This window comes from Phasianus colchicus, chromosome 2 (assembly GCF_987193195.1).
Source record: "Phasianus colchicus chromosome 2, bPhaCol1.hap1.1, whole genome shotgun sequence".
Taxonomy (NCBI): domain Eukaryota; kingdom Metazoa; phylum Chordata; class Aves; order Galliformes; family Phasianidae; genus Phasianus; species Phasianus colchicus.
Window position 1 is genome coordinate 72,451,048 of NC_143437.1, and position 26,314 is coordinate 72,477,361.

The window sequence follows — 26,314 nt, forward strand, 5'->3', positions numbered from 1 at the left end:
AAAAAAAAAAAAAAAGGATGGCCTCTTGTCTTATGAACTGCTTTAACCTCCAGGCACATTGTTCCACCACCAAGAGCCAATGCATGTAAATCATTTAGTCTACAACGTCAAGTGGGTGGGAACTGCTTCGTTCCACAGGCAGAAGAAAGAAGGAAACATTTTAAACATATGAAGATTTTGGCAAAATTGGCAAATCTGGACAATTAGTTCTGGTGGTTACCTGTATCTAGCGGTGCCTTGCAATTAAGACTGATCATTTAATTGCTACTGCCAAGATTTCATCATCTCTATTCACAGCTGACTGGTTTATTAAACCTTTGCACGCATTTTGTTTTGTACACAAAGTTGATTGAACTCTTTTCTCCTATGTCTGTACAAACTATACGCTTTGTTTATGCCAAGCACTTTTAATACTTATTTTTCAAGCTTGTTATTTTCATGGATTGGGAAGGGAGAAGACAAGTTAGGTCCAAATATGAGTCCAGAAAGTGAATCATCCTTTTGCCTTTACTTCCAAAAAGAAAAAAAAAGTCGAAAGCACAATTCTTGATCAAGTACCTTTTGAAGCCCACAATCAGAGCAAGCAAATATCTGTCAAAAAAAACTAATGACACTCAGAAATAGTTCCAACACAGTATGTTCTTTCAAAAAGGATGAAAAGCATAGGAACATCCTTTAGCCATTACCTGCCTTTAACTTCAAAGACAATCCTTTCCATACTTTTCTCGCTGCAGATAACAGCTATGTTAATAGCACACATGCCAAGAGAAGTGTTTTAAAGTATTTTTGCCAAAAGATGCACACTGAATACAACACAAATTCTGCTGCTTCATTTCATAATTAATGATGTCTCTCACATCTCCTCCTGAACTTCCTGAAATAGAAAGCAGCTTTCTTAGTCTGAGCCCAGATGTGGCCTGTCTTGACCTAGCTTCCTTTTCACATTGATTTGGAAGTTCACAAAACAAATGTTGTTTCTCTTTAAACTTCTCAAATTCTCTTCCCATCTAACTTCCTTTTTTTTTTTTTTTTTTTTTTTTTTTTAAATAAGGTGTCATTCCTTGCTTAAATATTTAACCATTCCTATGAAAAACACAACCAATTTGTTGCTTTCCTCAGAAAACATCTTTGCCATTTACTGAACATTTTACTGTTACCTGGGTCAGCAGAGAAAGAATCCTGCGTACCAGTATCCTGTTTACCCAAAAGCTCCAGACCCTTACTATTTGCTATTTTTTAAGTAAAGCCATGATTCAGAATGTTTGAGTAGCACATATTTGGGAGCTCCAAAAGCACTCAACGGAAAAATCACCATGTGTCTCATTCTTCTGTTCCTCCCTAGGCACTCACTTTTGGCCACTGCTGGAGAAATGATCCTGGGGTACACATTTGATCTGTCTTTTGTGTTTTCTGTAAGAGTACTAAACTTCCCATTCCTGAAAAAAAATAAAAATAAAATCAAGGAGCAACCATTTCTTAAAGAGCCTACTCAGGAGCCTACAGAGCTTGTAGCTTTATCTGAGCAAGCTGTTAAGAAGGATTCATCCAGACATCATATCCTAATGCTATCACTTGAAAACTTGAGGAGTTTTGTTTGTCTGTTTCTGTTTGTTTGTTTTAAGAAGTTGCAGAACAGAATTGGAAAGAAGGCTGTAAGATCTAATAGAGCAACAGTCTGCTTATTTCCAGCAGGCCTGGAAACAAACAGCTACAGAAGTCAGATTTTGCCACTTAAAATTGGGGGGGGCGAGGGGGGAGAAAGGATGCTGCTGAAATTTTTTACTACTTACAGTTAAAAAATCAGTTCTAATTTGCTGACTGTAAAAGTAGATGAGATTGGGAAGCCTGTTTATATATATTCACATCAGCTTTTAGAAACTTTATAATGATGCTGCTTAAAGGCTGTAGGTGAAGAACACAAGAGGATCACACTTAATACTTAAAGTCAAATTAACAGCACTGATTTATACACCTTTATATTACCTTTCATTTTCCTAGCTATGCCGATAATTGGTTTTGTTTTGTGAATGGAATCTCTGATTTCTAAGATGAGAGTACTCTTACTCTCAAAAACATTTCTCATGGGTAATAATCAGGAAATTGTGAATGCTCCTTTTTGTTTCTCTCTCAAGATACTCCCATCTCATGACCTGAAGACCGATTTTTCACATTCAAGAGTGAAAAAAATATCTGGGAAGGTTTTCCAACCTTTCTCTACTAGAATTCTTAGTAGCCAGGAGATACCTCTGAATTCTAGTGTATCTTTCTTATCTAATTAGAATGATACATATATTTTTATCATTCTTATTATAATGGCTACCATATAGCAACAGTAATGCATGATATAGTAGATTGTGTAAGTTATTCTTATAATATGTAACAGTATCAATCAAAAATACAGGAACACTCAAAACAACATGTTAAATCAAAACGTGCATATAACCTTTTGGAAGCTGAAAATTGCAAGACTAACAATCACTGCTTAAGTCAATATTGCATTTTAAATACCTTATCAATTAATTTTATTAAAATATTTTCATATTTGCATATAGAATTTCACATAGCATATTATTTACAAAATAGATTCATGTTTTACAAAATTGTTTATGTTCACTGTAGGAGCACAGTGATTATTCTGGCCAACTAACAGGAAATCAAGCCTGTTCTCCATATGCAAATTCTTTCTTAAACAAAGATAAATAGAGTATTTCTCTCTTACTCTTCAGTGTTCGCAAAGATAACCTCCAGCCAAAGAAAAGAACTATTTTTGGTTCTGCCTTACCTCTATTCCATCTGGCACAGTTTTTGCCTTACAATGTGTAAAACATCAGAATTATGAAGGGAATAATACTGTTAAACATTAGGTACTTTTATATATGGTTAAAATTCATCACAGTTAATCCATTACTGAGTTTTCATACTGGGCCTCATCAATGTATTTTTTGTTTGTTTGTTTGTTTGTTTTTTGTTTTTGCTAGCAGATATTTTTGATTAACCACATAGAATAGACTAAATGCTGGGAAACAAATATTTTAAAAAAATAGTAAAAATAAAAAATATATTTAAACAAAGCAGAACTTGTATAGAAACTATTTGCTCTCTTTCAGCATCAAAGAATTTTGGCAAAAATGGGTGAATGGCATTTTCAGATGTCTTATCTGGCATGAAATCAGTGGGCATTACTGAAGTAATACAAGGTCAAGAAGGACCTGATACAACTATAACATTTCTGGTATGAAAACTACCTTCTCTTAAATACAAGTTAGAAGTGCATTTGACATACAATAATTATGTCAATAATAGTGGCAGAACTCAAAAGATTTTATTTTACACATTTTTAACCTTCCTCAAGACAAAGTCCTTGTGGAAATAAGGCAAGTAAAAAACTTGAGGGAAACATTCAACATTTAGCTATTTCAGATTAGACAAACAGTCTATAAAGTTTATGTAGAAAGATCTTAAATGTTAATATTTAAATTCTTTTCCAAAAACTTGGGGTAAACAGAACATCAGAAGTTCCCTCAAGGCAGCTGACAGAACGCAAGCACATGCTTGGTACAGCTAAGGGAACTGGACTGAGCATTCAACAGGACTGCTGAATGTTCACACAGTGTTAATTATGGCAAGTGAAATAGCATTTACCCATCCTCAAATTACCAATGCAAAGGGTTGCACCTCCTCTGTCCCAATTAAATTGGTTTTAAATGAGCTGCCATTACTGACATTAAAAGAATACATATAAATAGCATGGGTATGCTGATTTTTGAAAGATTTCAGTATATTTAGAGACTCACATAAATATTGGGTCACTTCTTTTAAGTTTAGGAATATAACCTTGTACTTGGTGGTTTCGCTCTTTAGTAGAAAACAACCACTAATTCTATCAAAATGTAAAAATGGGCTTTCGTTTGTATACTATTTATAACAATTTTCATTTCAAACCTAGTTTTGAAATTAAGATATAGGCTTATGCACACTTATATACAACCCTGACACCATGACAAATCCAAATCAGAAGAGCAAATCTATAAACTTGTGCATGTAACAGAATACAGTGTTATCACAAGAGAAAGCATTTCTTGAGTCTTAAAGTGAAGTTGCAAATTAAAAAAACCCACCAAATTTATACCCAAAGCATCCTCTTCATCCAATGTATTAATATCTTATATGTACATACATCTTATATGTATGCTGTAGTAGTAGATAAACAAAACTTCATTTGTCACCATTACATGATGATGTGTTCCTTGGCTGTCATTTGCTAGAAGCCAAATATTAAAGTTTTTCAAGCATTTTCAAGCTGTATCATGGACGCAGACACACTCAGTAATCATTTTATTCCTCTGTTACAGAAGATTTTCTAGGTCTGAGAACAAGGTCTTTGACAGAGGTAGTGATTTCCTGGAGCTCTTTCCGAATGGTATCTGCTCCTTCTTCCTCTGTTTTATTGTCATCCTCCTGTTCTGCCTTCTTAGACAGACTGATCAATTGTTTCACTACTAATCCCTGGTATTTGATTAATAGAGAATGCTGATCCTGAGGGGAAAAAAACAAAACAAAACAAAACGTCAATGTAATGGAAAAGGTAACACAGACCTTTAACCGATTGAAGAGTAAATGTTAGAAAAAGCATCCTCCCATTCTTGTCTCATGAGGAAAGGGATAGACAAACATATTTCCATTGAAGTATTTTGCAACCTAAATTCTGAGAAACAGTCAGAGAGGGGGAAAAATGAAAAGTGCACCCATGCAGCAGGAACAGGACAATTAACTGAAGCAATAAAGCAACGTAGTCAGTAAAAACAATCAGTTTTGGTAGACTGGATATAGAATTTGAATCTTTCAATTTTTGGAGAGGTATCTCTTTTCTAAAACTGAATTAGAAAAGTTCAAAGCAATCACAGTCTAGCTAGGAGAAAAGAGAGAGTTGGCAAGAATTGTCAGTGATTTTTAACACCCCACAATACGTAGCTAGCTACAGATAAAGGCAAAAGCTTCAGTACTAATGACAAATGGATTTTATTAAAAATATTGAAAATACTTAAAATACATTATAGATCAGGCAAACTACATATTCTGCACATACAATAATATTAGACATGAAACACAAGGATGCCAGTCTTATATAGCAGCATTAGTATAAGTTCATTTGGTCACAGAAAAAAAAAGTACTTTCACACAATAAGGCCAAAAAGGAATACCTCTGGGATCTTGCCACTTAAGAAATTAATGATCTGTGGTACAGATCTTCCCGGTGCATGAAGCATACAGTGGGTTGAAAACTGAAATAACAGTACTGATGTCAGGTGCAGAACAAGAGCTGGATCTTCTGTTACTTTTAGCTGTTCAATCAGAGCTTGTCTATGTTGAAACAGGACTTGCCTAAGGAGCAAGAATAGATTAAAATCCGTTTCCCATTCTGTCAGAATTCATAAAAGACTCTAAAACATATTTGACATTAAGACTGTTATTTTCTTCTCTGACTGACCAATTCATGATGTGATATTTGTGATATTCCTTATTAAAAGGGAAAACAAAAAAACACAAAAAACAAGAACGGAAGCACTGGTGGAGCTCAAATGCTGAAAACCACTCTAGCAAACTTAAATGTAATCAGTCAGCCAAATTAGCTAAATAGAAACTCTCCTGTCTGCCTTCTCCCACAAAATTAGGACTGCCCACCTTTGTATTTTTCGGATAAACAGTTTGGAAAGAACAATTGACTCTTACTTGCACAATCTATGTGACTGCTAGCAAATGAATCATCTGACATTTGTGCAGCAAGAGAGCTCATTTTCACATAGTGTACACAGAATAAATACAATTAAGGTACCTTTCCTTCTTTTTGTCTCCTTTTTTCACCATAATATCACAAATATCTGCTGCAGTATCAAGGTATGAAAGGAAATCTTCTAAACTCTATTGAAAAATAAAAGATGTAAGAATCTATGTTAATAGGCTACAAAATGAGCTAACTACTGTTCACAGCTAATCATCCCAAATACAACTGGAGTAAACTACAAAAAGAAAAAAGAATTCTAACTAAAGTTTTGGTTTTTTTTTTTTATCTTCCAACAGTTCATATATTTAAACATGCAAACTATGGTATAAAGATATCTGGTCTGAAAATAAAATACTAAAAAGAAACAAGTTTTGCAAATCCTTACAGATTTTCCTTCTGAAGAAACATACAGTAAGGCATCTTGTATATAAGAAGTAATAAATCACATTCCTTTATACTTACACTGCCATTATCTGTTGTGTATTTTTTTTTTTTTTTTAATACTAAAGAATACTTAAAGAATACAGGAGAAAACAATCTTTCAGTTACAAGAAGCAAAAACAAATATATCACAGATTATCTCTCAGATCTTGTTTTTCTCATTTATACATAAAGATACACTAGATTCCCATCTGGAAGTAAACAGCTAGCTGATTACCAGTTTTAAAATGTTAGATCAAATGTTAAAATTCAAATATAAAAAAAGTACTTTGACTTAGACAAATTCAAAAGATGACTTCAGTTCTCACAGCAGCAGTTATGTACTATATCATACCATGCATTACAGCTGTTTATTAGCATATCACCAGAACAGAATATCTGAACTCAAAGATTCTGGAATGCTTTACCTTGCCATTCAGAGAAGTATGCAGTTTAGTTAAAGGACCTTTGGTACCTTCTGGCAATTTACCTAAAATCTTGGTCCTCACCTGTATGAGAGAGGAATGGAAATCATTTGTAATACTGATTACTATCTTAGCTGTGGACGTATCGAGAGAGAAGATAATTAAATAAGTCACTCAACTACTTGAAACTGCTGAAAAGGAACTAAGAGCTCTGTACCTCACTTGTAATGGTAGAATAATTTTCCGTTGTCATCATTGAATCAGATGCTAGGAAGTTGAAAATAAGATTTGTAATGTCGGTACAGACAGTCTTCAACAGGTGCTTAGCAAGGTTAGTCTGAGTCTCATCTGTTAAACAAAATAGAATAAAAAGACAGGAAAATGCCTTACTATGTTACTGTTACTATATGAACAGTTATCACAACACTTTCCAAAACATGGACTCTACCAACTACAAGCAGCAGCACTAGAAATTCATTTGAATGCATGAAGCAAACATCTCTCATTTGCAGTTTCTTATGGAATATTATTCAGCATAAATGTGAGCTTTCAAGTCTGTAACTGCATTTTAATGCACTGTCTGTGCTTCAAAGGTATATGAGTCCCTATGCAATCCTCTTGAACTACTAATACAGCACTGATTCTACCCATCGACTAGTACATAAAGGCAATGGGACAAGCAGTTAAATAAGCAGGCACAGGACATAAGACCGAAATAGAATTTTTCAAAAAAGAACCAGCATACAAGAACAGAAGTTAATGGGAAATAATTCCATTTATTCCAAACCACAGGAATGTATCTAGATTTTGTGTGTTGGTATTTCCTTTTGCTGTAGACTTTCTACAGAGAAAATTCTCAAAGAAAACTGAATGTAGCACAGAATCTTGGAAACGTATACAATATTTACCTAATATTATTTTCCTGTAACAAAATACAGATAGCTAAAGATGACATTACAAAGTATCCTACTGAAAAATCAATCTACACCTTTTTGAAAAACTATTCTTGAGAAGCAGTTACGTTCGATACCAAACCAAGAGAAGCTTGAGATGAGGGTTCTTCAGAGTCAGGAAGTATTCAATGTATTCATTAATTACACAGCTGACAGAATGAAGTTTACTATACATTTTAAAGAAATAATAAGAACTGTGAAGGGATGTAAACATTTCAGAAGAAAGAACAAGAACACATGATAGCTTGGACAGAATGAAGACTGTGGATATGAAGAGAATGTATTTCAGAAAGTGTACAAAGCAGTGCACATCAGCGCAAGGTCAGTTTTAAACACTGTAAATACATCCTTAAGTTTTCTCATTTTCTTGAAACCGTTGTTCTCCTCTGACCCTGCATATAGATTCTGAAATAAATTCCACATTCTTGAATAAGTATATTTAAAGTATATATTTATTATACCTGTGAAATACTTTGTTCCCTTTTCAAATAATCGAATGTTGTTGTACAAGTTTGAGAACTCCTCCTGCAAGTCCTTCATAGTCTGTCTTCTGCTTGCTCCAGAGGAAGATGTTGAAGATGTAAACACAGAACGCACAACTTCCTGGTAACTTTTTGTTAGAGGTCTTAGAACAGGGGAGAAAAAAACAACTAAGCGTAAAAATGTTGAAGGTTTTCCAAACATATGAGCAGAGAAATCCATCTCCTAAACTAGAAATGAGTGGGATGAGAAAGCCGAAGAATTACAAGATAAATAAAAAACAAGTAATTGAAAAGAGAGAAAAAAAAAAAAGCATTAGGAAATTCAAATATATTTCTGTAATTGCAGAAGTACTACCAGTTACAGTATGCATGGTATGTAAGTGCTTAACAAAGCTTTCACGTCATAACAGCTCTTAAATGGGAACGAGATGTAAGACAGGAAAACATTTACTGCAGCAGTGCTATTCTCAAATTCTTTAAAGGGTCAGTACACAGATTTCAGATCAATGAGAGCCATAAGATGGCAAACTTAAGATGCATTAAGATAGCATACGCCCTTCTTAAGGCACAGTTACTGCTGCACTGCAAGTTTATCCAAGGTAAAGCTATTATGGTCCTCTCATGTCCTTTTTGCCTAGAACACATATATTCATATCTGTCTCTTGTATGGTGTATCTTCTTAAAAGAAATTATTCATCTTTTATTACATCAGTTTGCTGACCTGAGTAGTTAACTATGTACCACAGGTGCCAGTGGTAACACAAGGAACACAGGACATGAGTATACCAAGATAGGTATGTACAGAAGACAGGAATGATGAAATCTCAACACAGATCAAGGGTAAGGGTGGAGAAATATACTTAAGAACCCAAAATCACTTGCTGACAACTACTGCTAGGCAGAGGCATTATTTCCCATTACTGTATCAGTACAGCTTTCTAATACAGAAGGAATTACGTAAGATGGAGCTGTGCAGAAAGAGGATATTGTAAATCACTTCCATCAGTAAAATTATTTTTCCCTAAACAAGAAAACAGAATTGAGAGATTCATCTGAAATGAACCACAGACTTTCTAACTCTATTTGAATGATGGAATTTACCTCATTAGATGTTCAGCGAGTTCTGTAATAAGCTCTTCAGGGCAGTCCTGCAAATGGGTCTTTAAAACATCCTGCATTTCCTCTTGCGACATGAAATGGAACTCCAGCTGCTTATTCCTACCTGCAGTGGCCATAAACAATATTCACTGACGAAAGTTTATAGTTAACATTGCTGTAGCTACTGTGTGGCACGAGACATGGAAATGCTTCTGTATGGAAACTGTTGAATCTTGACCTGAACCTCTGATTGACCACCTGAGGCGAGCAATGAGTCAGCCCTAGGAGCATAGATGAAGACAATTCTCCTGTGCTACCGGAATTCTCCTGTGCTCCACCTCTCCTAGACCCAATTTAAGTGCTGACTACCACTAGGGAAGATCTCTTTTGGAGATCGCTCCTCTTGGAGTCTTCACAGCAAGTTGAGGACAAGGGTAAGCTTTCCATCCATTCTTCCTTAGTATGATAACCTGTTTAGCTTAACTTTCCTGTATATTTCTTAACTATAACATCTGTATTTTCATTGATTACACAGCTTCCAACTTCAAACATCCAAAGAAGCATTACCAAAAGAAAGCATGACTACAGACAACAGTTACGTTCTGCACGTACAAAAAAAATAGTGAAATTTCTCTTTTGATCTCCTAACAATTATTTTCTGTTACAAACAACTTTAGAAATATACTAAAATTTACTTTTGGTGAATGATTTCAAAACTGTCTGGCCCATATTTGTTCAGGAAGGATGACAATACCAAGACAAAAAAGATAATTTTAAATATCAAAATTAAATAGAACATTATTATTTGAGGAAATTTTACAAGGTTGTTTACTTTTTCCTTAACCCCAATCAGTAACATACATCATCAGTAACAGGACCCTCAACTAGAGGTTACAGTACATAAAACTTTAGACAGATTAAAGAAAGAAAATTAAGCCAGGCAACAAGTTCCTGTAGTAAGATCACCTTATAAGCTGCTTGTAAATGCAGTTAAATACTACATCTGCGTTATAGTTTCGGCAAAATATTAAATTCATCAGCAAGCAGCAGAAGTTAGTTTTTACATATGAGAATGAGATCAGGATGGTGACAGCAAACCAGAAAGAGATAGGTATTTCATGTACCAGCTGCAGCATAAAGAAGGGTTATTTTGTACCTAAGGAAACTGAATGAATGGAAATCATAACTTTCTCAGTCACGCTGCATCAGTAATTATCAACATACAATACTTAGTGAAAGAGATGGAAAGGGAACTTAAATCAGGATTTGAAGGATGTTACTTATATTTGAATGGTTACATCTGCATTTATCCTAGATTTTAGTTTGAATATGACAACTATTTTTTTCCCCATCAAAGAACTGATGCAAAAGTGAAGTCCACCAAACACAACTTGATCTATTTACTATAATTCTGCAAAACTAGCAGCAACTATTGTTAAACATGAAAAGTTACCCCAGAAAGGGGCAATTTAACACAGTTTACTCAGTATCTGAGCAATCATGAAAAATAACTTCATTTGTGTGCAAATTACAGAAAACTGTGAGAGTAGTATGACCCAAAATTAAGATGCTCTACATCAAAGCTCAAACATCTTGTTTAGAAGTATCTTGCAGTCAGTATTCAATGTCTAAACACTACATGTAAAATAGAAACACGTGGTTCTGTTATTTGAATTAAAGATGTAATAAAAATTATCGCTGTTTCATTTTTAGCCACTGTTAAATATAAGTCTAATAGCATATGCATCTACTTCTGAGGAAGCCATCTATGCTCTTCCTAAGTCAGTTGGAAGAAATGGGCAAGAATAGAGAGTGATGCAGACACATCCTATAAAATACATCTAAAACCAGTCACACAGATGAGCCTTCAAAGTACCTTCTTTCTCACACTAAAATGTAAAGTTACAAAAGTGACTAGCTCAAACACAAAGATATCAGTAAAAAGCAAGACGGATCTTATTTTAAAATATTAAAAATGTAATGGAGCTGGATACAAACTACTCTATTTATCATACGCTATTCAACAAATGTTAAGAAACCAACTATAATACTCACATCAGTTCAGGTTGGAAGGGACCTCTAGTTCAACCTGTCTGTTCAAGCAAGAACACCTAGAGCTGCTTTCCTAGTACCTTGTCCAGGCAGCTTCTAAGCATTTCCAAGGACAGAGGCTTCGCCATCTCTCTGGGCAATCTGTGCCAATGCTTCATCACCCAGAAGAAAGAAGCAATTCCTGATATTCAGAGGATACATCTCATGTTCTAGTTTGGCACCGAGCGCCCTGAGAAAAGCCTAGCTCCAGACCCATTGCATCCTCCCTTTATATATTTGCATACATTGATTTCATCCTAAAATCCAGTGTGTTTCCTACATAAAACCAAAAATTTAAAGTATCTGCTCTAAATTCCTTGTCTTAGGTTACTTTTTTAAAGGCTACTTTATATAATTCCACGAATCTGATACGAGCATTTCATTTAAATAACAATATTACATCCATTGGTACAATTCTAATGGAACAGCACTCTCACATTCCTTTTTAACCAGAACTTACTAATACAATAGAGAAATCAGAGGAGTTGAAAAGCAAGTGAAAATAAATATGTAGCCATGAGTAGAAAGTACCCAAACATACCTGTGCTGGTGGCTTGTGACTCTTCATCACTGTCAGCATCCTTCCTTCCTTTCTTCTTAGTTTTCTTAATCTTGATTTCTCTAGCATTACCACCTCCTCCTCCTCTCATGCTTCCACTGCCCTCTGGTGGAGAATTATTTGCTTATTTCATAATAAAGTTACAGCACTTAAAAGTTAGCAATATTATGGTAATTTATCTGCAGTACTTGTTACATCTTAATTAAAAAATATATATCAACCAGTATACTACTGTCATAACAGTTCCATTCTTAAGGCTAAAAAAAGCATACCAAGTGAAATCCTCGTTTAAACTACAGTCATAAACAATCACAAATGCCAGCCATGTCAAATTAAAATTATCATTAAAAAAATCAAAGCTGTAATATCTTTTCGCAAATGAAAGCAAATGCAATAATAATTTCCATTATGGAATAGGAGATTTTCTTTTGGCTGAAAATGGCATTTTAGTAAGCATTTGGCATTTTGTTCAGTGATGCTGAATAACAAAGCTACTCTAAAACATTCCAGATAACATAACTTCGTTCACTTTCAGAGAAATAAACCTCCACGGTAAACATTTATCCAAAATATTCTTGCAAGTGTGCATTCAATTAACTAAATTGCTATTTCTTGTTCAACTATTCGTCAGTGACAGTAAAGCAATAAGATGATTCTGTCCTGACAAATAGAACTACTTAGCTCATAGGTGCTACAATCCATGTATTCACACTGCAGAGAGCATCTCAATGTGCAATACAGTCCTTCTGCATAATGTAAGCTGCTTATCTATTTGTTCTCCTTTTCTTTTCCTTGTTCTTTTTTTTTTTTTTTTTTTTTGAGTTTGAAGAAATCTAAACTCCAGAAAAATTAGTTCTATATGTTCACTAAGTCTTGAGAGACTAATTATTTTTGCATATACACATAAAGTCCTAACAGTACTATCATTTAAGAAAAGGAAAAACAAAGGCAAGATGATACTACTTAGAAACCCATGTGGACACAATTACTTTGCTGGAACAAGAAACTTGTTCAGCTGCAGATAACAAAACACGGTGAAATCTTCTGAGTTTTGACCTCTCAAAACATAAAAAAGAATGGATATTTTTCACAAGTCTATTTGAAATGTAACTACATTGTGATCAGATGTAAACTGTCAAGCATGCAATATATTAGCTACATTGCCAAAAAAGCTCCTTTCATCCTGTATTTCACTTTAATACCACTACAGAAAAAGCAGCAATCTGCAGTCAAGATCTTATCCAGAAAGCAAACAAGCAAGACAGACTTCAGCTAGAAAAGATGGCATGGTGTATGACTTCAGCCCACAGGAAGGATCATTTCTGCAGTCTCTTGTTTGTCAAAGACTGTTATAAAAGGCAACTGACAATTTATTTTGCAACTCCCAAATTTTCATAACCACAATACATGGCAGGATCTACATTGTGTAAATTGGAATTAACAATATGCCAGGTCAGGTTACACTTAATGCAGTTGGCAGTCACTTCAAGATAGACAATATGACATTTGTCACATTTTGCCATCATGAAATAAAACTTAAATAAGCTTAAACTATGATTTTGATTGTAAAATAGCTAAGTCAATACAAAAAACCCACTTCTTACTTAGTGCTTACTGACAGTGCAGTGTATATTCAATCTGTACATGTGAGCGCACCTACAGACCCAATGTACATGCTGAGTAGAGTCTTCAATCTTTAGAAGGCTGGAAACTGAAGACTTACAACAGTTCAAATAAAGTTCAAGCTTTTCTGCTTCAGCTACTGGCCTAGAAAAATCTGCTGTCTCTTGTGGCAAGAATAAGTTTAGTTTCCATGCCAACTCAGTCATGGCCTTTTTAAGAGCTGAATCTTATGTTTTAATTTTCAGATGATATATATACAATTAAAAGAGATGCATCAGTGCTCTAATACTGTTACCTTTAGTAGCACATAAAACTGTGCATGTACGTTCAACATAAATTGCTCAGCTGTGCTGTAGCAACATAGTTTTTGGAACTGAAAATAGAGTGTTCTGAAAAATGTTTTAAACATAAAAAGATTTCAAAGGCTTAAAATGACACATTTCTATTCTGTCTCAAATTAAAATCTACATGGATTCCTTGTTCCTATAGTCAGATGCCTTGCGCTGGACTAACTCAGGATATCTTTATGGGACTTCGTCTGTACTTTGAAATCTCAAATTCTTACATACATAGCCCTACACCAATAGTACAATCATAAGAAGTAGCTGGATTGTTTCCCAAATATCTTCAGCAGTGGACTATAGGAAATTAGTGGACTACAAAATAGAATAATTTTAAATATTTCTGAGGCTAAGATTTTTTATTTATGCCTTACCTGTTGCTTTCTTTCTTCTTTCATCTTTTTTGTCTTTTTTATTAGCATACGAATTTTCTAAAACGTAAGACTGCTTTAAATCTTCTTCAGTAATTAAATGAACAGGGCTGTTTTTCATTTCCTATAACAAAGAACATGCAATTAATAGAGAAAAGGTAAAGAGAGAGACGAAGATGGATAGAAGAACATTTAAGCCATTTAGCCACTTCAAAGTATACTAATCTAAGACAACGTTTTCCATGAGCAACACACAAGGATGCACTTATTCTTCTTTTAAAAGTTCAGGATCAGATCACGTTGTTAGCGTGCAAAATTGAATATACACTGCATTACACTAATACAATCTCTTTCCTCATTTTTGCTTGTTTTCATAAGCTGCATTTCAGGCAAGAAGCAAAGAGATGGTGACAGCAACTAGAAAGCCAAAGAAACTACACTCCAAAACTCAATGTACCATCTTGAGCACTTGAATAACCATACCTTTTCGGCTTTCTGTTTCATCATATCAGAAAACAGATCAGTACAGCTGCTTAGAAATTTCTCACTGACCACGATGGTGTCACTGAAGACTAAACTTGAAGAATTTTTGTTCAAAGATCTCATCACTTGCTGAAGCAAAATCCCAACATCTTCTACTGACAACGAACTTGGCAGAAGAGTCTAAGGTAAAGAAGTTTATATACAATAATGTATTATAGAATGGACACATATTTGCATGTGGATAAATTGGATCCACAAATACCCCATTTCATAGCTGTTAACTACTTATAATAGAATAAATTACTATTTTAATTTTATAAGTGCAATATAAGAGTAAACACTATTTTAGACCTTCTTCCCCAGCAAACACTGCACAAGAGCATCAGTGCTACATGTGGGAAACAGCACGACAACTTCAAAACGCATCTCAGCAGATGCTGAACAACATCAGATCCAAAACAACATCTGACCTCCTCCTGAGAGACACATACTAGAAGAAAATGGCTAATAACTCTCTACTTACAGAAACACTGATAGGAGTTCAGTTTAAGAATTTTTTTCCCAAAAGCATACTAAAAAAACACATTGCTTTCTAACTGAATATTGACATGGTCTATCCTTGTTTTTGTTCAGACCAACTTAAAGGCAAACAAAGTTACTTCACTTGTTATATCTTAGTCTGCATATTCTTCTCCTATAACATGAGATGTACACCACACACATACAGCTTCAATAATGTAACATCTGACACACAAGTCAAAATAAATAAATCCAACAACAGAAAGAATCACTTACTGCTACGTCTATCCAACTTCCAGAGCTGATGACTTCATCTACAGAAGCTTCAACTCGATCCACAATCTCTTGACCAACACAAGCTGCTCTCAGAAATAAGAGTTTTGTGGACTTGTATCTTTTTTTGATGTAGCCTGCTGGGTCAGGGATGCCAAGTCTGTACAATGCATCAAATTCTAAAAAATAGTTAGAAGCCCATTAAAATTAAGTACTGTTATATACTCATTGGATCCTAAGAAGCAATCTGCTTGAAAAGCTGGAAAAGAAGAATTACATTCCTATACAGAAACTCCTAGGTGCAACTTTGAGCCAATGCTCATCACCTAAAACTTACTTCAGCACAAGTTACAGGTAAATACAATCAATATACATATGAAGATTAAGTCATGAATGTTACCACATGAAGTTTTGGAAAAAATGCTTTATTCAGATTCCTACATTATAAAACCTATCTTTGCAATGACATCTTTCCAAAGTACTCTAACGTAAATAGAATATTTACAATACATAAAATGGCAAATTTTTGTTTTCACCAATATAGTTGTAGAATCATTCAATGCCTCACAAGCAAGGCATTCAAAGCATTTGGTAGTTTAAACTTAGATATTCTGAAAACATTCAAGCACTGTATTAGTCAAGCAATATTACAGAAATGCCTAATAGTACTACAGTAAACTATGACGAGCCTCTTCAAAATGCAAGACTAACTGCTATTTAGGGACTTGCCTTTTGGGACCATAAGGGTACATTCCTCTGTTTATTTATTTATTTTATACATTTTCCCACATCTCCTGTTTTAAATCACCATCCTTAGTCATCACTCAGCTTCAATTTAGATATACATATTAGGACTCTAATTAGGACACTAAGTGTCATCCACTCCAGTTTTGCAAATCTTGTGGAAAAGGTTCTTCCTGCGTGTAACATTCTTGGCTATCTGAACAGTTAACAGTCAAAGCTTGGTTGCAATCTGGACACCTGACCTGAAATTCCCAGCTATGTAGAAAGTCCACAATGAGCAGTCTAAGAAAAGTTTTCCGAACAGTAATAAGAGCAGTATTTCTAACATCCTTTGTAAGAAATACTGTTACTGTTTAGCAACATGGTTTTGTATGCTGAAATATGGTTCTGCTGAAGTAACAATGGTAAGACAGTCTCTAATGAGGACAATCAACTACTTTATTTATTTCCACTTATTCTTGTGAGGCTTTACTCTAATATATATAATGTATACACTGTCTAGCGTAAAATTAATTACCTACACTAGCTTTTAAGAAAGACATGTTATCTAAGGGAAAAAAAGATTAATTACCTAAGTAACCATTCTGTTTGAAAAAGGAATCCACCCAGTTGCTCTGTGTTCTGGCATAGATGTCAGGAACAAACACAGCTTTATCCTGCCTCCCACCAACCACAGTGCCTTTTAAACGACCGGTGTTAACAAGTTCTTCTAGTACAGCTGAAAGAAAGAAAAAATGAAACAGTATTTTCATTTTGATATACCCATTTATTAGAAAATAGCGATTATTTTTCCCATTCTATTTTCCCCTTCATTAGTTGTTTTTCTTTTTAGCATTACTTGAAAGAAACCAAAGATCAAGCTACAAGCGCTTGTTCTGCTGAAACATTTCTGAATCGTATCAATTATTTTTAATGCTTCTGAGAACGTTCTTGACAAAAACTCAGGAAATCATACAAAGTTCTAAAAGAGCAAGCCACTATGGCAGGATCAAAACCGTTTTTATACAACACATATTTGGACAGTTTCAGTTTTTAATTTAGAAAATGCAGTCATAGAAGGTGCTTGCTCTGAGCAGACAATACAATAAGTATATTTTTATTAAGTGTTCTTTTTGCATTCACCATTTGCATGTTACCCAAGAAGGAAATAAAAAGAGGTCTGAACACACTAAAACGATACAAGAAATTGTTACCTAACCTGCACAAATGTTAGCACCTTGCCTACTGGTCACTATCTTCATGGTTTGTAATGCTCACACTGTTGCAAGTAATAAAACCACTTAAAAAGCACAAACACTGCCAATAACAAATGCATGGGTAACCGTTAGAACCAAAGACCTAAGCCTCTCTTGATGCTAGTTAGGGTATTTTCAGTCCATTAAAAGTAGGTATTAATGTCTTATTTGCCTCTTATGCTCTGCTTTTGCCTTTTCATAAGTCACTAGGTATACTGAAAAATATACCTCAACTGTCAAGCTCTGCAGCAGTTTTTTTTCTAGAAGAGGCACAAAAGTCTAAGTAATATCATTAAAAAGATATCTTCAATATTTATGGAATTGAAACAGCGTCACTGAAAAATGGATCAAATGAGTTCTGGCAGTAATAAAGCTTTTAAAACTTATGAAACAGCAGATGGAATGAAATACAGTAAGAACTAAAGAGAATGTTGAACTAACTTATTAGCAGCAACAATAAAAATAAGAAAAAGCAGTACTAGAAATGCACTTAGCCATTGTGCTGTTGGTGATCAGAAAGCACTAGAACTTCATATTAACATTATACATGAGGAGTATATGATCATGTAATTGCAGGCAGGACGGGTTTAAAAAAGACTAATTGCATAATGAAATTTGTTATTTTGCAGCATTATTATAAATAAATCTATAAATCTACGTTTTAGTAGATTTTGCTCTTAACCTACAAAGAGTTGGAAAACAAAGCACTGGGAAAAAAGGAAACCTTAAACTGATTATATGAAAGCAGAGTATTTATACAATTTGATTTAAATACTAAGATTTTCATTTATAACGAATACGCTTGTCACAAAACAAGAAAGTAAGCAGAGATGTTAATGGAGCTTGAGTATGTAGTGCCCTGAAGGAAAAAAGACCCAATCAAACAGAAGAGAGATATTAACTTCCATGAGAGGAGAAGAAAAACCATTAAAAGATTCTCAACAGCAGTAATATGTGGCCAGCCACCACACAAGACTAATGATGCTTTAAGTAGAATTTTGAACAGATGAGAGGGAAATCCTGGTAGTCAAAGAAAAGCTGAAATATCAAAAGCGATGTTAGAAAAAAATTGAAATATTAGCAGTTGGATAGGAAATCTTAACGAGTTTCCATTTAAAGAGTTGCAGAAAATAAAAGTAAACAGTTTAAGAGTACGCTTTATCTCTCAGCATACAAAGACACTGAACTGTGACCATAACAAAAACTCTGCCTCTAATATCACAGAGCAAAGTCAATAAATAACATCCAGAGCAGTTAATGCTGTTTGGCTACATAAAATCTGTCCCCTTTTGTGTGCTTCGCTGATAAAACTGCCAGTACCTAAAGGCAAATAACATAACAGATGACAAAATGCACTTCTTGCATCACCCTACACCCAAGGGCATTTCATCACTATATGCTCTCATTGCTTTAGATACAGAGAACATCCCTTTAGTTATGGATAGCATGAAATGTTTAACACTTACTACAGAGAAACATACTGCTTTATTCTGGAATTGGTAGCATATACTAAAACGTTCCTTTGAAAGTGTATTTCTAGTAATGAAGAGTCTATGAATGAACAAAAAGACAAAAAAAGTGTGAATGAAAACTCACAGTAAAGTAAATGTTCTTGAAATCCATACCGTGTGATCAAGTTACTTACAGGTGTAGGCCTTGTAAAAAGAGAAAAAGAAAGCAATACATTTACTGAAACTGACCTGGAGATTCTAGAAACAAGATGTTATTCTAAATGGCCAAAACTATACAGTATCAATCTGCTACACTGGAATTTAACAGAGCTTAAAAGGCTTCAATTTTAAATTATGACAGAATTATAAAATATAACAGTGCTATGAGAATTATATGGAAGCATTTTTTGTTTGTGCAAGTTGAAGATTATTAATATAATAAAAAAAAAATCTCTCAAAACATTTGTACTGGATATATGTCAATATGTAATTGCCTGGGGAGGAGGACAATGATAGATATTCTCTGAACACATTATTAAAAAGCTACTCATAACAACTTCAGCCAAAATATAAAAACGTTTCAGTCATACTTTCCTTGCTCTCCTGGCCCCCATTTAAAGAAAAAACAAAATCTGACATAACTGAATGTATCATTCCAGGAACTGAACTGCATTTAAAACAAATGTAGCCACCCGCCTTTCTTTTCTTTTTAAGCCACAAGTGAATCTGGTGCATAAAGAACTAGGAAAAAGATATTTTAATACATGGTTGCAGGTGCTGCAATTTACCGAGTAATCGCACTGAAGAGACCACGAATGCGTGCTCGATGCCGGGAAACAAAGGCCTCTGTGAAAATCACCCCACGGTTTTCCTGGTCCAGTCTTCCATGAATAATTCTACCCAAACGCTTGGATAAAGCCTGTAAATAGAAGCAGGGATGAGTACTAAAACTGTGCATTAGCAACGCCAGTCCAAAATGAATTCAAAAATCTGGATTAACAGATAAGCAAGTTAGTTTTGCCAATATATGTATACAACAGCAAAAAAAAACTTTGCAAGGAATCAGTAAGGTTTGGAGATGCATAGAAGAAACTAAAATTTAACCTTTCTTTTTTTTTTTTTTTGTATAAACCTGTACAAACCAATTCACGATCCATTTTCACTGATAGTTAAGAATTAAATTAGCAACAATAAACACAAAAGAGAGAGATGGTTATAAATGTGAAAAGCAAATGAATCTTCCAAGAAATAAGGAAAAACAATATATTAATTCCCATGGAAATGTTTTTGTAGAAGCTAATAATGGAACAGAGATTCTGTTTATAAATTAAGAGAGTCAACATGATTTTACCTCATAAGACTGCTCACCCAACAATCTCAGAATTACCCCTTGGAAAAAAAATCCCATTTCAATTGAAAGTCATTAATTTTAAGATTTAATTTAAGATTAATTCTCCCTAATCACTTTAAGCACTCGAACAGTCACTAACAGAAGTAGTTCTATCATGAATCTTGACTTCAGCTTTAAAAAACATTTATTTTACCATTCCTGAATAAGCTTAAAAGTTTCTACCACTGTATTTCTGCTTCTCTCAAATAAATCAAACAGAAATCTGTCAACAACTGTCACACTGCAACCTCTATATATTCATTGTTTTCTGCCTAGAATTACAACTAGCCCATTACAATTAAAGCCATGGCTATTGCAAAGATGACAAAAGAAGATGAACATAACTGATTCTAAACTAGCCAGGTTGGCAGGTTACAACACCTGTGTCAGGAAGTCTCCTGGAAGGTCATATGCCTTGCAGAGTTCTGATATTGTCACCTGGCCAGTTTCCTGTAGTTTATCATTTATTTCTTCTGCTAATTGATCTAGGTAACTCCTTTTTTGAAACAAGGGGAAGAAAACAAAAGACAACATGTTACAGACATGCACTTCATCTACTGAATTATGAATTGACCTGACACTATATATAATTCTTTCTGCTATAAATTTTCCAAAATGAACTAAGTTATTGTAATTGAATAAAGGAGAACAATGCCAGTGAAAGCGTGTTTTAAAAACCTGGTAACCTTGCAGCTAGTATTTAAATTTGTTGTTTATCTGCTTGTATGAATTCATCAGGAAAGCAGGAACAGGAAAACATCTTATTAAAAGGAGTCTTAGAAAAAGACTTCAGTGAGCAAAGTAGGTCTCAGTTACTTCAAGAGAGCCAGGAGCTACGCATTCCTTGCGACGAATAAATCCTGCAATACAATCAATAAAAGAGACATCCCCAAAACAGCATTACTGCAGTGTTTGTTGGTGTGCTGAAAGCCATGAAATAACTTGCTCATACATCTTAGACTTCTGAGGTAAAGAAAGAAGTGGGTGAAAATAAGAGGGTTTGTCAACAGCTGAGGCAGACAGCGAAGCCACAGAGCAAATGCGTTCTAGCTCCTGTATACAAAGACATGAGGAACTAAGAAGTAAAGCCCTCAAGACAGAGACATTCAAAATGCCTTTGCTTCATGGCTTCAGTGATGATTTCAGACATGCCTCACTAGCCACTTGGAAAAGAAACAGTGGTCACCAAGCAGCTGTTGCAGCAATCAAGAAAAATGTATTGCACCTCAGAAGCACCAAAGACTGATCATCACTGTTAGCTCGCATTTTCAAAAACATTAGAGAAGTGAGTCATGCACGTTGCTCCTGAAAGTACTCACTCATTTATAAGCTGTCCTAACACAAGCTGAACAGCTTTGTCTGATTTAACGATATCATTAGCTCTATTTTCAATGTGCAGAAGGTCCACATTTATTATCTAAAAATAAAAAATAAAAACTGAAATTAATTCTCAAACATCGAACTACTAAATGAAAAAAAGATTTTTTTTTTCCCTAATATTGCACACATCTACAGTAAATTTGTAATTTGGAACAAAGCATGAGTGAGAAAAAAATAATAAACAAACTTTGCAACTGTGACAATGTTAAAAGAAAGCTGCATAGTAAATAAAAGTGCAGAAAGCTATGAATAGATAATAATAAGCTGTGTTTCAGAAAGGTTTTCTGATTCTAAGTAATTCTGCTCTAGCCAGAAGGGAAAATTAGTCACAGAAGAAGACTACTGGAGGATAAAGGTTAGTGGAGACAAGAGATTAATGAAGGAAGAGGGAAGATCCAAAGAGGCGTGCAAAGTTAATTATGCATGCTCCTGCTGCTTTAGATTTAAAGGGGAAACATATCTTTTCTCTTCGTGCCCTCAGTTTAAAAAGGAAGAGTCCATCAAGAAAATCAGTATGTTTTACTGCTCATTTCATAGATCATGGAATATCTTTAAGCACAGAGGAGCTCTAAATAATGCAGCAAATACATAAAATAATCTGCATAAAATAATGGACAAAATACACATTTATAATATATATATGGTAAAGAAAAGGAGGAAGAATATACTTTTTTATTATTAAAAAGTTACCTGTTGTAAGTCAACAACGTTTATTCGACCTTCAAAAAAAAAAAAAATACAAACATACTTTTAGTGCATAAACCATGCTTGAAAATCTTTAGAACACAGTGTAGTTCATTGCATACAAAATACTTTACTACTTCTACATAGACCAATTCAACCAATTTCAGCTTTAATTATTGAGAAATAAAAGAAATCACAGGTGGAGGGAGAGGGGCTTCTGCCCGTCTACTCTGCTCTCATGAGACTCCACCTAGAGTACTGTGTCCAGTTCTGGGGCCTCCAACACAAGAAGGACATGAAGCTGTTGGAGCAGATCTAGAGGGCCATGAAGATGAGGGCTGGAGGAGGGCAAGAGCACCTCCCCCTAAAAGGACAGGCTAAGAGAGCTGAGGCTCTTCAGCCTGGAGAAGAGAAGGCTCTGAGAAGACCTTATAGTGGTACCTGGAGTGGTTATACAGGAAAGCTGGGGAGGGGCATTTTATAAGGGAATGTAGTGACAGAATGAGGGGAAATGGCTTTTAACTGAACGAGGGTAAATTTAGACTAGATATTAGGAAGAAATTCTTCACTGTAATGGTGGTGAGACACTGGAGCAGGCTGCCCAGAGAAGCTGTGGATGCCCCCTCCCTGGAGGCATTCAAGGCCAGGTTGTATGGGGCTGTGAGCAACCTGTTCTAGAGGAAGGTGTCCCTGCCTATAGTAGGGGGTTGGAATTAGATGTTCTTAAAGGTCCCTTCCAACCCAACACATTCTATGATTCCATGATACTACAGCTTTGCTAGAAAACTCCAAAAACAAACAAAAAAACCCACTCCCTCAGGAACTTAAAAATCAAACTATCATGATATGATACACAGTGGTGTGTCACAAACTGAAACTTAACTTCTAATAGTAACAAAACAATGGATATTCTATAAGAACATTGCAAACTTTATCTTTTAAAACATACAATGTCGTGAAATTCACCCACATACGTAACTGAAGTACAACACAGTCTCCTCATTATAATCAGTGACAAAAAGGAGTTTGAAGCACTACTGAACTCCTTACACATCTAAGTCAAGTCATAAGATGGCTTCTCATACAGGTAAAATAAGACCTACCAACAATAATTTCAAAATGTCATTATTATTAATATTAACAACAACGTGAAGAGAGAATGGTTTTGAAATTCTGAGTCCATGCCAAACACCCAGCTGGGTATTTAAATACACTTAAAATAGATTCTTAGACCACTTCCAGCTCAGAAATTCCACACAGGCTTAAGAGAATCAAGTAACATTTCCTGATATAATTAAATAAAAGCCTAATACAGACTTGAAGTGAAAAAATAAATAATCAAATTCCTGGATAAATGAAGCATCAAGGAGCGTGCTCACTTTTTTGAAACACGATGGGTACTGAACAAAACTTTCAGATCTATCTCTGATCTTCAGAATGAATCTCCAGATCCAGAAGAAGAAAGCACACGTGACACTTACCACCACAAACACTGAGCTCATCCCAGATCTCCTTACTGATCTGTGCTGGAGTGACATATTCTTTCCCATCCAATGTATGCACCACTTCCAACTGCTTTTCCGCAATCAGTTTAGTGACAATTTCTATACAGTTTCGCTCCGACAATCTGAGAGCAACACAAAGAACAACCAGTTAATTCATAGCACCTGCTAACTTCAACTCATGTTTTGGCAATTCTACGCACAGGGAAGAAAATGAGTGCTTTGTGCTCTGTGTATTAAACGCATATATGATCAGAAAAATTATGTCACGAGCCTATAGAATCACCAAGGTTGGAAAAGACCTGAAAGATCTCATCCCACACCAACGAGACACTCAGCTTTTCTCAGGAGAGTCATTGCTAAGATGTGATTTCCAGTCCTGTCCCGAGCAGCTGTCAGCTCCTCAAGCAGTAAGGATGCACCTTCCTGTGCAGGGAGGCACGGCTGTGCTAACAGAATTCGGGTTAGACACTTACAGGCTACTTCAACACTTTATTTTTTGATACATTTTATTTCGTAATGCGCACAGGCTCTCGTAACAACCCCGATTACTCAACAGCAAAGGTGGGAGAAGAGCTGCGAGGCTGTCCGCCAGCTCACACGCAAGGCCATCAGGCTCCTGCGCTACTTCGTGAACACAGACCCGTGTGTGAACCCCAGAGGTGCCGTTCTGGGGTCCCAGGCGCTGGCACAGCACCTCGGGGGCAGGGCCTGCCGAACACCCCCACACACCACACACACGGCGCTGTGTGCTCGGCTCCGCTCAATAGGCGGGCAGGGACAGCTGCCGGCACAACAGTGGGCTCCAAAGCCCGACACGATTCCGGCGCGCCCTGCTCACCTGTGTGCCGCCTCGGCAAACTGAGCACGCTGGAAATCGGCCGCCAAACGCCTGATCTCCTCCCAGTCGGCCGCCATGGCCGCCCTCCCGTTCCACGTCAGCCCCGCCGGGCGGCTACGGGTAGCCAGAGTGGACACACCTCCGCTGCGCGCCCGTCGCACACAGCGCCCCCTGCCGGCCTGGCTGTCTCCGGCCCGCGGGTCGACCCAGCTGCTCTCGAGGAGTGGATCCGAGGTTGGCGGGTTGCTCGTGGAAACCCCTCCAACCTACAAGTCTGTTACCGCTGAAAAGTCCTGTGTGGAGCCACGAGACGATGATTCTCGCGGGTCCCTACCAAGTCGCTGTTGGAGGAGCAGGGAAATAGAATCCTCGCAGCTGTTCCTGTCGGGAAAAAGAACAGGAAACTTAGCTGGGTTCCTCCTTCCTGACCACAGATGTGTGCAGAGTGCTTTGATTTTAAGGATAGTCCACAGCCTTTGGAGAATCCCCCCCTACAGTCTGACACTTTCTTTGAGCTGGCCGCATTGAACACTACAGATAAAACCCCAAGTCAGTTATAAGAGATTAGACATTCACATGGTGTCTGGTGTAACTTGAATTCAAGCAATAGCTGCAAAATCAGGGGAAAAAAATCATCTGTAAATAGAGACTGTGTGTGTGTCTGTGTTGATTTGTTGTCGTTATTTTTAAGAGTCATATTGTTTTAGCAGTGAGCAAAGAAGGGGCATGTGAATTGTAAACTCAGAGCAGTTACAAATATATCAGTATTTCTAAATTGCAGGTTCTGAGTCCTCAAAGAGATTTCATAACAACCCTTTTCTTCCCAGATGTGTGTACATTTGCACAGTGTATGCCTTAAGTTTTTCTATTCTCAACTGTTATTCAAGTGACGTGCAGATTGTTTGCCTCATTAATCAGTGTTTTATTTAGTCAGCTTATAAATTAAATTTTCTGATGTTAAAAACAGAACAAATGGTTAAATTTGCTACGTATCCACAAACCTCTTGCAGTTAACTAAACTCTAATGCTGCTAATACCTGAGGCCTGAAATTCATGCAATAGGTAAGTCCATTGAAAACAAAGTTGGTACAATTAATTTTAGTAGTGTGTTCTAAATTTGACTGGTGGTCAAATTTATGATGGTAACAGAAATGTTTTTGTTTCATTGTTTAAGGTATATAAATGAAATCTGAAGATTTTTATAGCTTTAATGTTAGTAAAGGATTAAATAAAACTTTACATAACTATCATAGTGTGACTGATTGCTGCATTTCATTGATAAAAAGCAAAGCAAATAATGTCATGTACAACATTGCATTGATTCATTCTGTTTCAAATGTGGGCAGTAAAAGAAAACAGTGCTGTTGTTAATGGTGTTAAAATGAGTCAATGCTGTACATCTTACATAAAATGCATTACAACAATGGATATTCTAACGTATACACGTGTTCATATGCACTGTTCAGAACTTTCTTCCCAGGGAGCTTGAAATTACTACCAGTCCACTGAAGGAGCATGAATTAAAGAATGGGATTTTCAGTTCTGAGTTTTCTCCTGCTTGCCAATGCAACTTCAAAAGACCAAAATGTTAAGAACTGGACGGGGTCACTCCTGGCTGCCAAGTGTTACAGAAAGTTATAATGGTTTTCCATTCTAGTCAGCTGGAG

General features: G+C 35.8%; 2 protein-coding genes across 2 annotated transcripts in view; both read right to left on the bottom strand.

Moving 5' to 3' along the window:
- The window catches only part of LOC149919106 (uncharacterized), a 278,061-nt gene that overhangs the window by 31,586 nt on the left and 220,161 nt on the right, over positions 1-26,314 (bottom strand). The gene's annotated exons all lie outside the window — the stretch shown is intronic.
- Positions 2,341-24,808, bottom strand: UFL1 (UFM1 specific ligase 1). The gene is made up of 19 exons (XM_031611325.2): positions 24,648-24,808; positions 23,786-23,931; positions 22,311-22,339; positions 21,560-21,657; positions 20,622-20,736; positions 19,639-19,769; positions 18,996-19,054; positions 16,736-16,882; positions 15,424-15,599; positions 14,629-14,808; positions 14,149-14,269; positions 11,793-11,915; positions 9,164-9,284; positions 8,042-8,205; positions 6,845-6,975; positions 6,631-6,711; positions 5,834-5,919; positions 5,202-5,382; positions 2,341-4,536 (listed from the first exon to the last, which is right to left on the bottom strand). The coding sequence occupies exons 1-19, from the start codon at positions 24,722-24,724 to the stop codon at positions 4,336-4,338; spliced, it is 2,367 nt and encodes a 788-aa protein (XP_031467185.2). The 5' UTR covers positions 24,725-24,808; the 3' UTR covers positions 2,341-4,335.

Coding starts and splice junctions, on each gene's coding strand:
- UFL1 (XM_031611325.2), bottom strand. CDS start 24,724: ATGGCGGCCGACTGGGAGGAGATCAGGCGTTTGGCGGCCGATTTCCAG. Junction 9,285..11,792: donor GTCACAAGCCACCAGCACAG/GTATGTTTGGGT, acceptor TGGCCACTGCAG/GTAGGAATAAGCAGCTGGAG. Junction 5,920..6,630: donor ATACTTCTCTGAATGGCAAG/GTAAAGCATTCC, acceptor ATTTTTCAATAG/AGTTTAGAAGATTTCCTTTC.